The sequence below is a fragment of the Nicotiana tabacum genome, chromosome 17 (genome assembly GCF_000715075.1).
Source record: "Nicotiana tabacum cultivar K326 chromosome 17, ASM71507v2, whole genome shotgun sequence".
In the NCBI taxonomy this organism is placed as follows: domain Eukaryota; kingdom Viridiplantae; phylum Streptophyta; class Magnoliopsida; order Solanales; family Solanaceae; genus Nicotiana; species Nicotiana tabacum.
In genome coordinates, this window is record NC_134096.1 from 147,541,243 (window position 1) to 147,557,612 (window position 16,370).

At 35.8% G+C, this 16,370-nt stretch overlaps 2 protein-coding genes across 17 annotated transcripts; one reads left to right on the top strand and one right to left on the bottom strand.

Moving 5' to 3' along the window:
• Nucleotides 1-813: 813 nt before the first annotated feature.
• LOC107769874 (AP-3 complex subunit sigma) lies at nt 814-3,739 on the bottom strand. Its single transcript, XM_016589127.2, has 7 exons — nt 3,580-3,739; nt 3,417-3,459; nt 3,267-3,331; nt 2,580-2,676; nt 1,736-1,806; nt 1,151-1,242; nt 814-987 (listed from the first exon to the last, which is right to left on the bottom strand). Exons 1-7 carry the CDS (start codon nt 3,646-3,648, stop codon nt 921-923), a joined length of 504 nt encoding a protein of 167 aa, XP_016444613.1. The 5' UTR covers nt 3,649-3,739; the 3' UTR covers nt 814-920.
• Nucleotides 3,740-4,545: 806 nt separating this feature from the next.
• LOC107769877 (uncharacterized) lies at nt 4,546-16,304 on the top strand. Of its 16 annotated transcripts, none has more exons than XM_075235252.1 (28): nt 4,546-4,672; nt 4,904-5,148; nt 5,499-5,660; nt 6,543-6,708; nt 6,823-6,939; nt 7,025-7,158; nt 7,244-7,403; nt 8,475-8,504; nt 8,581-8,645; nt 9,372-9,458; nt 9,730-9,845; nt 10,222-10,396; nt 10,474-10,584; nt 10,667-10,745; nt 10,847-10,990; nt 11,078-11,191; nt 11,282-11,403; nt 11,517-11,599; nt 11,685-11,809; nt 11,981-12,101; nt 12,173-12,310; nt 13,209-13,305; nt 13,435-13,560; nt 15,054-15,146; nt 15,235-15,340; nt 15,479-15,625; nt 15,752-15,834; nt 15,916-16,304. In XM_075235252.1, the coding sequence occupies exons 2-28, from the start codon at nt 4,990-4,992 to the stop codon at nt 16,042-16,044; spliced, it is 3,189 nt and encodes a 1,062-aa protein (XP_075091353.1). In that variant the 5' UTR covers nt 4,546-4,672; nt 4,904-4,989; the 3' UTR covers nt 16,045-16,304. The 16 variants fall into 16 exon arrangements, 14 of the variants coding, with proteins under 14 accessions (XP_075091353.1, XP_075091358.1, XP_075091360.1 ...); XM_075235253.1 differs by having other exon boundaries at nt 4,547-4,668; XM_075235255.1 differs by having other exon boundaries at nt 4,547-4,668; nt 6,826-6,939.
• Nucleotides 16,305-16,370: the final 66 nt, after the last annotated feature.

The following is a 16,370-nucleotide window of genomic DNA, read 5'->3' on the forward strand; positions in this document are numbered from 1 at the left end:
GTGAATCCCCTCGATGTAAACTGCAAAGAAAACAATGCTGGGAACAGGAAAATAACAGAAAATAATTGAAAGGGAAGACAAATGTTGAAAACTAACAGAGAGCAACGACGAACTTTCTGCTGCGTTCTTTCTTTTTGTTTGTTCTCTCCCCATGTTGACTAAATTGAAAAGTTTACTTTTTGCACCTTTAAGAAATTGGTAACTTTGACAAATTGGCAATGAAGCTCAGGATTCAAATCCCAAGGTATAAAATTGTATTATTTTTTCTCATCTAACTCTGGTGGACATATATACCAAATACCTTTGCTAGTAGAAGATAGCACGTACTTAGTGGATTAGTCAAGTAGCGCATAAATTGAACCAAACACCACCATTATCCACAGAAAAAAAGGAGAGAAGGATAACACTGTCAACTTAAGCCCATACAGTTATGAGGTGGGCAAGAGGGTTTTAAGAATCAACCCAAATAGCTGTACACCTTAAACTAAAAATAGCCGGTGGAGGTATAATGCATGCATAATTTAAGTATTATATGTGTATAATCTATGAATATGGCTAGAAAAAATAAACAATGAATATGACCGGCTATTTGTGTAAAGATTCCGGAGCAATAGCTGTTCCGTTAGTTCGGTAAAAGGATTGCTCACATTAGCTTATCAAGGTTCAACATATAAGGCAGGTTTGTGTAGAATATAGCACTCTAACGGAATTTCAGCTTGGCTTTTGCGTCGTAGTTGTTTTAGAACTCGGTATAACTAACATGCTAAAAAAGGACCCTATAAAAAAACTCTATAATTCATAGAAATGATTACGAATTGAGAAGTCAGTTAATTTGCCACACTAAAAAAGTACAAACGTCATATTCAATAGAGTTCATTTTCAACACAATAAGAAAGGTAATGTACAGAGCAAACCATATGCTATCTAGCCCACCAAGAAGGAATAGAATTGTTGATCAATGTGCTAGCACTTGTGGTTGACTCTAATCTGCAATTAAACAGGAATTATTCTCTAAAACAATTTACAAGTTTTGCATATAAAGCTGGAAGTAAAAAAAGATTATGACAAATGCAAGTGACAGTGAAGTGACACACGTGTTCCATTCATGTGTGTGTGTGTGTGAGAGAGAGAGAGAGAGAGAAGAACAAACTTTGTAATCTCCTCAACTGCTTTCATAACTTCAACAGAATCTGTTTCTAGCACTTGACCACCTAAAATTATTTCATCTAAAATGGTATGCATCTGCAGAAGACAATCATTCATTAGACAGAAAAAAAGTGCAGACTACTGACTGATACCCCAAAAAACAAGAGAAACAACATTTGAAAATTGAAACGTATTGCACTGGATGAAGCTTACATAAAATTGTGAATATGGCCAAGCTTTTATTACTAGAAGCATTATGCATGTCAAAGAGGTGACCATATGCTGGTTATAAGTTATAACAGAGAAAAGCCACAATGGTGCCCAATATTGGGAAAAAGGGTATTGTCTGGATTTGGAATATAGGAGTCCATCTAAACATATCAGGCAATTGTAATGAACAGAGTTCGTTATTGAGGGAGCATAAGAGTTCCGCAACTAATCAGAACATAGAAAAAGGGAAGTTGATTTGTGAGACTTATTAATGATGTATTCCATCAATGCATCCAATTGATTTTCTAGATAAGAAAGAATATTTATGTTTCAAAGATAAGTATATAAATACAACAAAAAGGTTAGTGCAATACTCTACCTTGCTATAATTGAATACTACATCAAGTTCGCATACACTTCTGAAGCATTTGTCCAGTGTTTCCACAAAAACTGATGTAAAGAGAACCACATCATCAACAAGCGCTCACATGAACAAACCATTAAAGTAATATCATTCAAATATCAGCAGCAGCCACTAGACATGAATGGTTCTATCAACATAAGTAGCATCTTACAAGTGGAGAAAAGTATACCAGAAGATGATCAAGAGGAAGACGGTAAAAGAATCATAGCGAGGAATACAGGGCAAAATCTTTAGAAAAACAGATTATGACATGCAGGATATACAGGGAGAGAATACGCTTGTAACAATATATCGTGAAGTGAAATCATTCTTCCCCGAACTTTATTTTTAATATTAAATAGAAACATTGAAGAAGCATATCCACTTATCTATGAATTAAGCCCATCCCAGAAAATCGAGACTCATTTGCTTTTGGTTCATGCAATGTCAACAAATTGTGCAATATCATTGCAAGTTTAATAATATGTAAACCACCCCAAGCTTGGTACTTTTAAATTTTAATATGAATGTCCATTATTTTTCTCCCCATTGCTTGGAGAAAATAATTCCTTCCAAGAATAAAGAAACAGCTCTATTGAACTATATCATTGCACATCCCATATTTTGAGTTGTTTTCACCTGTTATTTAATTGGTCTTGGTTCGCCACCTTGAGTTCCATCTTTCTCTTCCTATTATCAATCATTAAAATCTTACCATACATAGAAGTCTTGCAACATAGTTAAGGACACTAGCTTAAACATGAACTTAAAAATGTGATTTCCCCACAACAAAACAAAGGTAAAGAAGGGAAACAAGTACCTTGTATTAGATCGAGCATGGCCAACTCATTCTCAGAGTTATCAAATAGAAACACGAAATATAAGGTAGCATAGTGCTTATACACGAGCCTTGTATCCTGGAAAAGATATAGCAATGGCTTTTAAAATAATTTACTCTTTATACTTGAGAGTATAAAATACTCTTCCTAATTTGTACGATATCACAAAGAGGAGTTCACAACACTTTAAAGCAGTGTAGCATGTAAGTTGTTGCCTACGTGATAGTATCCTGGAACTGCACTTATCCCATTTTGGTCCATCATTTATCCGGTTTTAATCAATATTAACTAGCTAAAATCTTACTAGTCAATTGGAGAGTAGGTTTTCTGAATGTATGTAACTACCCACTTGATGAAAGAGGATAACTAACCTAAAACTATTGAGAAACCGGTTTTCTCTCTACCTAACAAAGAAACCAATGCTTTCCAAAAGGGTGAGGGTAGATAATCAAGTTTTCTAAAGTTCCATGTCCATCTTTTCAAGAATTTGCATAGGATCAAAGTACATTTTCTAGATAAAATGTTCTTATTATATATTGTGAAAAATATTGAAGTTCTAAGATCATACAATTATGTATATCTGCTAATGATAGATTGTTGAATACTTGAAATCTAAAGGATATTGCTAGGACCAAAAGAATAAACAAGGAGACAATGAAGTAATTTACCGGACCGAAAATTGAACCCAAGCTCCGAATAAAATTGCTCACATTGTCAGGCCTGTTGCTTAACACTGAAAGAAAAAACAAATTAAAAACTCATCTAACAGTCAACATTCAACTGAACGAAACCTCAGCTTCATCAAATTGTGTCTTTACCTGCGTATACATGACGTATGAGCTCTTGTTGCTTCTCCGCTGGCTAATTTCAATCCCGACAACAAAATTCAAAAACTTTATTGAGAAATTCAGTAGAAATTAAACAAAGATTGAACCAAAGATGGATCTTAGAAATAGCAAAAGATAATATGAGGGGACAAACCTGAAATTCGTAGAATTTGGAAAGGCGAGGCTTGCCGAGGGTGTTAATAACCATTACCGCCTTTATCATTTCTTCCTGTTGAATCTCAGGACAAACTGGCAAAAGCTACTCTTTCGTCTCGCTTTGTCTGTATTCTTTCTCCATCAATAATTGTAATATTGCATAAAGGAAATTACAATTTGGTCCATTATTTATTGCTAAATTTTATATATTTTGGTAATCATAATATCCTAATAGGCACATTTCACTTTGATTTGATAGAATTATGTACATTTTATTCCTACTAGTCAACGTAAATTTTAAGCATTAAACGCATTCTAACTAAAAATAAGAATTTGAATGTATGTACTAAAATAAGAGATGTTCAACAATTGACGTCTTGAAGATTCGTTGCATTTATGAACGTGAAGGGATCAAAATGTAGACGTTTAAACATAAAAAATATGATGTTTAAAAAAAGTAATATTTAAAGTTAAGTAGAAAAATAATATTTGGATATGTTGATTTTTTTCTTTGAGAAAATATAAAATAAATATATTCCTAACCATAACCAATAATGACAACAAAAGGAAAAAAATTGCAATGTATAACCTTTTTCAGGCTACTCTCCAATCTCTATTTGCACTAGCAAGTATTTTTACAAATTAAAATTTTCTATTTTTAACAGTAGTAAGGGATTTTTTTTTCTTACAAAATAAAATTAAACCGGAGATAAAGTTTAAATAATGGCCTCCAACTCTCTAATTAGTAACCGTTCATATTGGGTACCTAAGACTCCTCACCCGTGGACATAAATGGATCAAGTGCACTGCTATTTAGAAATTTTCTAGTTTGAATACGTACAGGCTAATTTTTAAATAGCAGTCCTTTAGAGTAACTACATGGCCGTTATTTCTAGACATAAATAGGTTCACATTGGATGGGCCAATTTTAAACTACTTTTGTGCTTACAAAGCGAACCCAACTAAAAAAGGCCCATTATCTGTTTCTTCGTCGAGGTTTTAGACATTTTACGTGCAGCAGCGCAGGGTTTTAGGCGAAAAAGCACTCCACTCTTCTCCTCCTCCTCCTCCTCCTTTCTTCTCTTGTGCAAGTATACCAAAATTATTGTCAATTCTCCGCCTTTTCCTATTTCAAGCAATCAAAGTGTCAAATTCTTGCTTATTGCAGCGGCTTCTTTGTCATTTTTTTATTTTTTTTTTTGTAAATTTGCAGCACCTGGGTATTAACTTTAATTAAATTTATCTTATCAGTTTATGTACTAGTTTGAGTTTTGTAAGAGTTAATTTCTCTATATGGCTAATTATAAAAGATTTTTATGCAGCGGCGGAAGGCAGTGGATTCACGAGGGCGGAAAAAAATAATCAATAGCTTGTTCTTACACAATTTTGAGCTGGAAATTGCAGAGCAATGGCGTCGGATACATTAACTTACACGGACTCGATGAACTTGAAGGTGAGGGAGCTGTTGAAGGAGGTCCAGCTCGAATACTCCCCTGAAACTACTGCAACTGTGGACAAGGTCGTCTCCGCCATAAAAGAAGCAATTGATAAAATCCCTGAAGACCAGGTCAATTTCTTTCTAAAACCTTTAAGTCATTCGTAGGACAAAAATATAAGATATGTTGGAGAAACTAGTAATGTTGTCTGCAGGGATCTTTATTTGAATTCTCTCTGTATACACACATAGACACACAAACATATATACATGTATAGTTGAACACTTTAAAAGATATATCGCACACTAAGTCACACTCACTGACACAAAATAGTAATGGGTGCAACTAGAAGTTTAAATCTTGGATCAGCCTTTGGTTGTGAGCTTCTTTTCTTATTAGCACAAGTCAGTTTTAGTTATGCTGAGTTTGTTGACTCTGCTTCTCCACTCCCCTCTTTTAATAGTGAAGCATTTTTTGGCAGGTTACGGCTGACTTGGCACCAGGGTTTGTTAGAGACATCAAAGCTGATAAGGTGGAATTCACGTTTAAGAAGCCAAAATCTCTAGAAATTAGCGGGAGTTATTCCATACAATGCGTTACCAAACCAGATTTAAATGTGGATCTTTTTCTTCACTTGCCAAAGGTGTGCCGTCTATTTTCCTTTAGAAAGTCATAATCTCGGAGTGTCTTAGAGCGCTACTTGATGTATTGTATTGTGTTGTAACTTATTTACTTTTCAGTTTGATGCTAAGTTCAAATGTTTTGCTTGATTATTACATGATAATGTAAGAAGCTTGGTATGTAAAATGGATAATTTCACATTGTTTCAAATGGTCAGAGCTTTAAATTGTTGCTTTTAGCTATTTCTTCGTCTATGTAATGGTGCAGGATTTATAAGCTTTGAAAATGTGAGAAAGTTTTAATTGCAAAACAATCAATCGCTTGAAATCAGAAACTGATCTACTTGGTCTGAGTCCATCCAACAGCTAGTTTAACAGCAAGGCAGTGGACATGATGCAAAGTATCTGTTTTCCATCGTCCCGTTATAGCTTTTAGTTTTTTTTTACCACAATATATGCCTTCTATATTCCAAACTATGAATGTGGAGAAATGGAACGAAGTTGTAAAAAATGAATCCTGGTCAAAGGTTTATCTTACTGGAAAAATAGTAGCCTGAATTAACAGGCATGGAATGATTGGTTCTATCGCTCAAATAGAATTATAAGTTCATATTTATCAAAAAGAAAGAATTGTAAGTTCATGTGATATATCATGGGTGAAAGCTCATTCTTTGGAATGCTGAGTGAGTGGTGTGCAGGATAAGTATGAAATGCTTCCAGTGCACATAATTGGAACCAAATTGACTAAGGCAAAATGGTCATGCCGGTCTCATAGTGAATAACACGGCAAAATGGTCATACCGGTCTCATAGCGAATAACCACATTCATGATATATTGCTCTTCTTATTTTCTTGTTGTGACATGTCTTGTTTTTTTTTGCCTTCTAATCTTTTCCTTTTGGCAGGAGTGTTTTTACGAAAAAGATTACCTAAATTATCGATACCATGCCAAAAGATTCCTTTATCTCTGCAAAATCAAGGAGCAGCTGAAAGAATCTCCGTTAATCAGAGCTGTGCGATGGTCTAGTTTCCAAAATGAGGCTCGGAAACCTATATTACTTATCTATCCAGGTTGAGTCAGACTATCTGCCCTACCTTCTCTTGCTTCTTAGTGGATGAAGTTTTCCGGCGTCTAGTGCAAGTTTCAGTTTATTTAACTGACTTGATGTTCTTTTGTTATTGTAGCAGTTAAGCTTATTGGAAATGCTGAATTTGTTGTGAGAATAATTCCTACCGCGACATCTTTGTTAAGTGCAACAAAACTTCGCTTGGAGCGAAACAATATCCGTACTGTCAAACAAGGTTTATATATTTAGATATTTTGTCAAGCTCCTTTGCTCATATTGAGTTGCTTCTTAACAATGATTGCACTTACTTCCACTTGTAGGAGATGCTTTACAAGCAACTCCAAGGTACAATAATAGTATATTGGAGGACTTGTTTCTTGAGGATAATGCAGAATTTGTCAAAAGAACTTTCTCTGGGTGGAAAGAATTGGGGGAAGCCTTGATACTGCTAAAAGTATGCCAATTTTGTTTTAAGGAACTAATATAGTCCAATAGCTTACTTTCTTAGACGGAATATTACATCAGTTGCATTTCTATAGGTGTGGGCTCGGCAGAGGAGTTCAATCTATGCCCATGATTGCTTAAATGGGTTTCTAATTTCTGTCTTATTGGCCTTCCTTGCAACAAGGCCTGGAAGGCATCATATAAACAGTTCCATGAATACAATGCAGATATTTCGCATCACAGTGGACTTCATCGGTATGTATTCTGTCCTCTGTCCTGATTTTCCTCCTTGTACTATGATTACGTGCACAAGCAGAAGACAAAACATGTTCTAGATTGAGACATAGATATGTTAGGCTTCAGTTGGAAAGAGTGAGATATCACAGAGGATTAAGTACTTCTTAGTTGGTTGGAGTTGGTCAGAAAAAAAAGAAGTTGATCAAGTCACCTAAACTTAAGAAATTTATGAAACCCTTGAGTATGCTAAGAATTCCCCAGCCGAGCTCTCCTAAGGCATCCCTCCTTTATCTACTCAGCTTAATGGGGGCAATCTTCATTGTGACATTTGTGTTATGCATTGAACAAGATGAGAATAAAATTTCTAGATGCAGTGTTTGCATCAAACACTTAGGGGTTGTTTGGTACATAAGAAAAATTATACTAGGATTTGCATGGATTGTAATACTGTATTAATAATCCCTAGATTTTAAGTGCATACACTTTCTTTGACGAAGTTTAATTCATTGCATTGAAAATGGACCGTGATACTGGTATAAAATTATACCGGTATGGCTTAGACCGGAAGAAAATAATCCAACCAAACACGGATAAAATAATCCCTGCCCGAATTTTCCCAGGATTTTTTTTCTTCTAATCCTGGCAACCATACGGCCCCTTAAGTCATGGTGATAAGCATGATATATTTACCTAAACTAGGAAACTTATTTAAAAGGTCCGATAACTTGGTTATATGCTTAAACACGCTGATCCTTAGAATTTGGGGCAACCTGCATTTGGCTTTTCCTGAACAGGAAAAAAGAGGAGTTATCCGCTGGGTAACTCCTGCACCTGACTTGCAAAACCAATTACCCAACACTTAATAGTCTCTGAAACATTTGTTAATAATGTTAACATGAATATGAACTGAACTTATGGGCTTATTTAAACTCAACTTATAAGATTCTCAACAAAGTAGTCCTGGTAAATAGTGTTATAAAGAGTTGCTCTAGAACTGATAACATTATTTAATATGTATATTTACGAGCATTTAGTGCTATGGTAATTTTGTTTCTCTCTATCTTTTATCTTTTCATTTCTTGGAGTTAGCTAATCATGGCAAGAGAAATATCTTAATTGGTATGATCTTCATACTTATCTTTTATTTGGTTGAGTTAGGGAACAACTGAAGTACTAATCATTTTTGTGTTTGCAGCCACCTCTAAGACATGGGATAAGGGGCTTTTTATTCAGCCCCAGCCTGAAAAAGCTTCAAACAAGGTTTATTACTTTGCTATATTTGGTGATTACAAGTTACTTGAAGAAGATACACTTACCAAAAAGAAGTGTGGGAGAGGCTATAAAAAGATGCATCTATGTTTCATGATTAACTCCATTCAAAAGAGTTTCAAGGATTTAATTAAGATGTAAAAATCCAAAATCTTTTTGGTAAGAAAGAAATTAACAATCAACAAGTTGATAAAAGCTACTAAATCATCTGGCACAGAGAATGAAGCTTCACCTTTCCAAGCAATGTTCATGGAAGAATGTCAGACCTGTTCCCACCTTACATTGCATTAGTGCATGTACTTATTTGGTTGTTGTCTAAGCTAAGACTATTATAACTCGCTTTTCTGTCTCTGGTTATTATGCTTACAAAATCTATTTTCTGGCTCGATAACGAACAGTTAGTGATCCCTTTTTTATTAGTTGTCTAAATAGGTGACATAATCAAAACAAAATAGGCTTTTAATTAGTTCATTCCTCCATTTTCATGTATTTTAGGTGTCAGCATCTAAAAGCCTTGTTAGAAATGCCATTGTTCGGTCTTGGAGAACTCCCATCTCACTACCTAATTGTAGCGGTACCACTTCATGAGATGCATGAGTTCCATTTGTGAATTGCTTCAACATCTTATTTTCTCTTTCTCGTCTCCAAGGTATTGAGACAGGTATAATAATTTAAAGTGCTGTTGTACCGTTACTCATTTTAAGTTTGAAATTGCAGGATATGCAGTTGTTTCCTGTGGTCATTTGCAATTCATTTGAGGACTTCAATTTGGCATTCCGTCTGTCGCACAATGGTTTCAAAGAGGTGATTTATGAGAATTTAAAGTGCACCTTCAGTTGATTTAATCTAAATAATAAGAGTATTGTCATTTTCATCATAATGATCTAATAGCTAATGAAAATGGAGAAATAATAACACTGCCTTCCTCCATAGTTTGTTCCTCAAATGCTCCAACAAAGTAAATAGGAGAAAGAATTTGGTTGATTTTTTATTTCTTTTTCTGTCTATTTCAAGTCTGATTCATGTTCCAGTAATAAAATGTTTTGATTGTTTTTTTTTTTTTTAAAACTTACAGCTGCGCAATGAGGCTGCATTGGCAGTTAATAGCATCAATAAATGTGAAGATGGTGGCTTTGATGAGCTTTTTATCACAAAGATTGACTTTCCCGCTAGATATGACTACTGCATGAGGTGCATCAAAGGAAACTGTTTGTATTTGCTCTCCTATTAATGTATTCGAAGTGAATTTCCTTTTGTTATTATCAGACTTGTTAATTCGTGGTGGCAATTATGAATGATGCTCTTTGGAGCTAGTCATCCTATAAAATGATTAGTATGTTTAAATATCTTCTGAAAGATTTGTAATACACTATGTCCCGCTGGTCCTCAGTAAGGGGATGCAACAGAATAATGTTGGGGGAAAAACACTAACAAGCATGAGCTTAATATTAAGTGATTATTTCTACGTTCTCGAACACGATTATTCATGGGAGTATAAATATATTATATTAGCCTTTCTGGTTTAGTCAATTAGCAAGATCACTTATATCATACGGTGATCCTATAGGTTGAACTTGAGGGGAAACTGTGAAGTTTCTAGCTTAGGATTCTGCTTAGATGATGAACTTTGGAGATCTCAGGAGCAGAAGATACTCTCCCTCATGGACCAAGGGTTGAGCGACAGATCTAAGTCCATTCGTGTTATTTGGAGAAACACTGCATCTGAATGCAACTTTGAAGAGGTATATATTATCGGCTGTTCTTCGACTAAGATATGATGGTGCATAACTGATCTTATTCTGGTAACAAACTATTCTAGGGACTGTCGGAGCTAGACAATGAGCCGTTGCTTATTGGGATTTCTGTCAAATCAGCAGAATCAGCCTTTAAAATGACTGTCATAGGTCCTAGCCCTGAGGAAAGAGATAAGGTGCAAGTCTATCTCATTGATTATCTGGTTAACTTTTGGTTCAGTCTTCTTTACTCATACATACTTCGTCACATTCCACCAGGCTTTAGAATTTCGGAAGTTTTGGGGAGAAAAGGCGACTCTTCGACAGTTTCGCGATAGTAGAATAGCTGAAGTTGCAGGTTTGGTCATATATATACTTCTGTTTCTGCTTCTGCCAGACTCGGAGACTGTTGAAATTGATGTTTTTTTAATTGTATTCTGTATAATCCTCAATTGCCAGTATGGGAACACGAGGAATGGGAAAGGCATCTCATCATAAAAGATATTGCCGAGCATGTTTTGTCTAGGCATCTTTCCATCACCAAAGAAAAAATCGTTCCTGTTGTGGATCAACTTGATTTTTGTCTCCTCCACAGGGATGTAGGTATGGTTAAAATTGCTGGTTACTTTCAGCCTTATGTCTTCTCAAGCTTGAAGAATGTACTTTGTGAATAATGAAGTTGATTTTCAGATCCTATATCATTCTCAAAAAGTTTGCTGGTGGCACTTGAAGAGCTGTCAAAGCGTTTGCTTCAACTTAATGACATTCCACTAAAGGTGTCGACTGTGCAACCTCTGGACTCAGGTTTCCTTTCTCTACTCAAATGTTGTTCATACATATATGCTTCACGCTTCTATTACTGCAAAAGTGGTTTGTGCTTACCATTAGTCACAGCTTTCAGGATGACATCTGTCTTCCCGCCCATCCCTCATCCTTTGGCACAGGAGAAGGGTGTTGACATAAAACTAAGGAAGCCTGTTTCAACCTGTATAAATCCAGTTGAAGTTATGATTCAGGCATGCAGAGCTATCCCTGCATGGATTTTGTTGTATATTCTGCACTAAATTCCAACAATTCCTAAGAATCCCCCCTCCCCCTCCCCCTCCTCCCTCCCTTTTTCTTTTAATAGCTTGAAGGATCTGGAAATTGGCCAATGGACGAAATTGCAATAGAGAAGACAAAAATGGCGTTTCTTCTCAGAATTGCTGAGAGGTTTGTCTTTCTTGAGCTTATTTTTCAGGAACGATATTCTTATGTAAGCCTACATTAAAGTCATTTGAGTGCACTATTATGGCAGTCTGCAGAACAATTGGGGGATGATGTTTACTGCTACAGAAGATGATGTAGATGTTCTGATGTCTGGCTATGCATTCCGCCTTAAAATTTCTCATGAAAGGGCTCTAAGTTTGGTGACTGGGCAAAGTAAGATAGTTTGTGCCTGTATTCTCTACTTTTTGCTATCCTTCTTGTATATAGGAAATTTCCCTTTTCTAATGGAAGCTTTTAAAAAAGACACGTGTGCCTGTAGTGACCTACTGTTCTTTCTGCAAGAACGTATTTTTGTATACTGATAAAGAATGATTCTTTCTATAGGTAATAATTGTCGACATCAATGGAGCCTCTCTGCTGACAGAAAACTTCTTCTACGACACCAACATGCAAGCAAGATTAATGCTTTAAGGGGTCGTTATCCCGTATATGGACCAATTGTTCGGTAAGAACCTGAGTTTGTGCTACATCCCCTCTTTGCTCCTCCTTATAGCTCATTACCTCTTTGCTTTGCAGGCTGGCTAAAAGATGGGTTTCTGCACACCTATTTTCCACGGTGCTGACAGAGGAGGCAGTTGAACTATTGGTTTCATATCTTTTCTTGAGACCTTTGCCATTTGAACCTACTTTCTCCCGAATAACAGGATTTTTGAGGTTTGATATTTGTCACTCAGAATTCGTTTTGCTTGATCATTTTACCATTTACTTTCTCCCTCTTCCCCAGTTCTCCGCAGTCAAAGACTTTTAACTATTTTATTCTAAGTTGACTCTCAAGAACGAAAGAATTACAATTTGGTTGCTTGGAACATAATTGTGCTTTTCCTAGAACCTTCGTAATTTCCTGCAAAATTGTGGGTGACTGTCATACGTGTATCAACTAGTGTTCACTTTCTGTAGTTGTTTCTAAACTATGTTTGCTCTTTCTCATTTCCAATGGACTTCTTTTTTCTTTTCCATTGTGTAAGTTTGCATGTGTCACCTGCAACTTATTTTTCTTTCACAACACAATAGGATGTTATAACCTTGAATGAAACAGCTAACTTTCTGTGCATTCCGATACTATCTGGTAGAGGGTAACTTGAGTTATTTGCTTTTGGCAATTTGCTTCAAGCCCCAAGATCATCTTGAGAATGTGGTGGATGCTTAATCTCTGCATGACAATTTGTGCATTGTATTGGAGCTGCAGCGGATTCCTCAAAAGAATAGGAAAAATAGGGTGGAAGTACAGTACGTTTGCTAATAGATTGAACCCTGTAGGCTAGAAGATCTACATAAGACAAAAGTTACTGACATAACAGTAATCACGGTAAAACATACTCTCGCGAGCAGTTAGTTGGTGGAGTGTCTTGCAAACCAAGGTTTGAGCTCTGATAGCTGTATTCTTTTTTCCTTGCTTGTTTTTCCCCTTTTAATACTCCTTTCCTTTTTTCTCTTTGTTGTTTTGAGGTAAGAAGTGGACAAAATGAATCTAGAATGGTGCTTTCAGTTTCTTATTTTATTCGATAGACTTTATAAGTTGGTCTCTTTTTCTTATAATCTGTTTCTTAAACAGGTTCTTACGATTATTGTCAAAATATGATTGGGCCTTTTCACCCTTAATCGTTGATTTCGATGGCGACTTTTCGACTGAGGAGAAACATAAGATTATTGTAAGTACCAAGTCAAGTAATCAACCTTTGGAGGGCATTTTTCTTGGTAAAATTTTTCCATTATCTTTTCTTGTTTTTCTATGTAATAATTTTTTAATCCAAAATGCTATTCCCATATGAATTTGGCAGGAGAATTTCATGAGGAGTAGAGAAGAGCATGAAAAGGATACTCAAAATTTAAGTCCTGCAATGTTCTTAGTTACTAAATATGACATCACATCTGAAGCATGGACAAGATCTTCACCAACTACAGCAGTAAGTGGTTCTCAACTTTCAAGCGCTTGTATTAAATCATTATCCGTGCTTCATGGAATCCTGTTCACTGAAACAGAAACGTGTGAAGATACTATATTATTTTACATCCTAGTATTGATATTTTGCACCCAATAGTTTATACTTCATACATCTTTAGAAAACCCTGTAGATTAGATGTCATCTTAAGACACAGGAGTAGAGAAGAGCATGAAAAGGATACTCAAAATTTAAGTCCTGCAATGTTCTTAGTTACTAAATATGACTTCACATCTGAAGCATGGACAAGATCCTCACCAACTACAGCAGTAAGTGGTTCTCAACTTTCAAGCTCTTGTATTAAATCATTGTCCGTGCTTCATGGAATCCTGTTCACTGAAACAGAAACGTGTGAAGATACTATATTGTTTTATATCCTAGTATTGATATTTTGCACCCAATAGTTTATACTTTATTCATCTTTAGAAAACCCTGTAGATTAGATGTCATCTTAAGACAATTGATCCTTGAATGTATGACCAAAGTTTCAACTGTAGGAAAGTGGCTGCTGGAGAGGCTCATGGAAATTTTAGTTTCCATCTGCAACCTATCTTTTGCTGCTGCCTTACAACCATATACATGCTCACAAAAGGCGTAATTCTGAATTACTATATACAAACCACATGCTTTATCAATGTTATTCTTTGTGATAGCATCATATAGGAGAAAGGAGAAGTATTTCATATGTTTGCAATCATGATTTCTACTGTGTACTATATTTGGACCATTGAGGTTAAAACTTAAAACTTCACTTTCAAACTGAACATTTGCTTTATTCAATAGGAAGCTTATCAAACATATATAAAACACAAAATTACACCAGATCTACGTTTCTACTTCTCGGGCAGCTTTTACTCTTCTATTCTCCTAGATAATGAAGAAGTAACTAGAAGTATTATTTTTTTTCTCAATTCTATGGTTGGAGGTTTAGGGTCCTTACTATTAGGCTATTCCTCTCTCGTGAAGTAACTAAAAGTAACTTTTTTTATTGTTCAAGTAACTAAAAGCAACTTATTGTCTTATGTTCACCCAAAAAACTATATTAAGCAATCCCTTTCATAAAATAATTTTTTTTTTAAAAGATTAAGCAATGTCTTTCTCAGTCAACTCTCATCTTAATAATTTCATAAAGTCAATCATGGACGTTTATTTTGGGACATAGGACTACTACTTAATAATAAATATTATTACCATTATGGATCGTGAGAAATCACAAGATCAAGCAACCAAACAATAAATAAAGCTTTTAAGCCTTCTATGGAACCAGGACAAAATAATGCCTTTAGTTTTACACAATCTGAGCATGTAGGTGTGGCACGATGACTAAGTTTTAGGAAATATTGTCGTTCGGTGGTCTTGTGGGCACAAACTCCTCTCATGATCGTTGTGTGTTTTGATAAGCTTTCATGATTGTTATGCTTTTCCTCTAGCGTTAATTTGGGTACTTTCGTCTATAGGAGCTAAGAAGATTGGTGACTTATTCAACTAGCAGTGTGAATTTGTTGACCAAACTGATTTTGCAAGATGGATATGATTCTTATGGATGGAAAGTATGTAAAAACATCAACTTTTCCCATCCCTGTGAATTGTTTTGCTATAACGTGTCATTCATAGTGCTGTTGATTTTCCATCCTGCAGTGTCTTCTCCGCACGCCTCTGAACAACTACGATGCTGTTGTTCTTCTCCACAGGGATAAATTGCCCTACCCCCAGCATCTTCTCTTTCCATCCGAGCTCAAACAAGGTTCTTTTTCTCATCTTGCTTTGTGCTTGTATTTGTTTCCTCATGATATGCACCTCTATTTCCTCCTCCCTTCTCATCCATTAAGCATTGATACTCCTATACTAGTTAGAGTCTAAAACACTTGCAATTTCTTTCCAGAGCGGTGTGTGGTGCGGGGGCATGCAACCAAGATTTTCCATCCTTTCTTTTTGCCTGGAGACTTCAAAGTGAACTATGGGGAACTGAAAAGTAAGCTGATGGTGAATTTTGATCCAGTAAGGTGCTTTGTTACCGATATCCAGGCAAGTACTTACATTTTGCTGACATTTTTATCCATTGACGTGCAAGTCAGCTATTCAATCCCTTGATCCCCTTGTTCCTGTGATGCTGAAGATTTCCCCCTATCTTCCTGCCCCCATCTGATGCAGAGAGGATTTCCCGATGGGGTGAAGGTGTGGCACGATGCTTTGGGTGGTGATGCTCTTGGTCTTACATTAGCAAAAGCAAGTTCAAAGGTATGCTTTCTGGTTGTACTGAAGTAACAAATGATGTTTGGATGTTTAATAACAAGATGGTAATTGTGTCCTGTTTTCCAGAAACGAAAGCATGATGACTCGACAGAGGAGAGCAAGGATCTTCTGATTACGCTAAAAACCATAGGCGAGGTCGGCAAAGGCCTTGTGAGAAGTATCCATGTTGTCAAGACCCGAAAAAGTAATAATTAAAATGTTTAAAAAGAATTTTGCCAGCGTTGGTTTAACAACTACATGTACACTATGCGTATGTTATAAAGGTTACTGTTGGCTGGTTGGAAGCTCTTCAAATTTTGCAGCACAACTTTTGTATATGTGGAGTTCTCTAGTCGAGGACCAACAATCACCTGTAATTGTAATGAGAAAATCATTTTATTATTTGAGGAAAAGAAAGAGGAAAGAAGAAAACAAAAAACAAAAGGAAAAAAATGTTAGTGCGAGGCATTATCTTCTATTTTGTCTACTCAATTATTTTCATTTCTATTCTAACCAGTTGAGCCCCTACAAAATGTTTCACG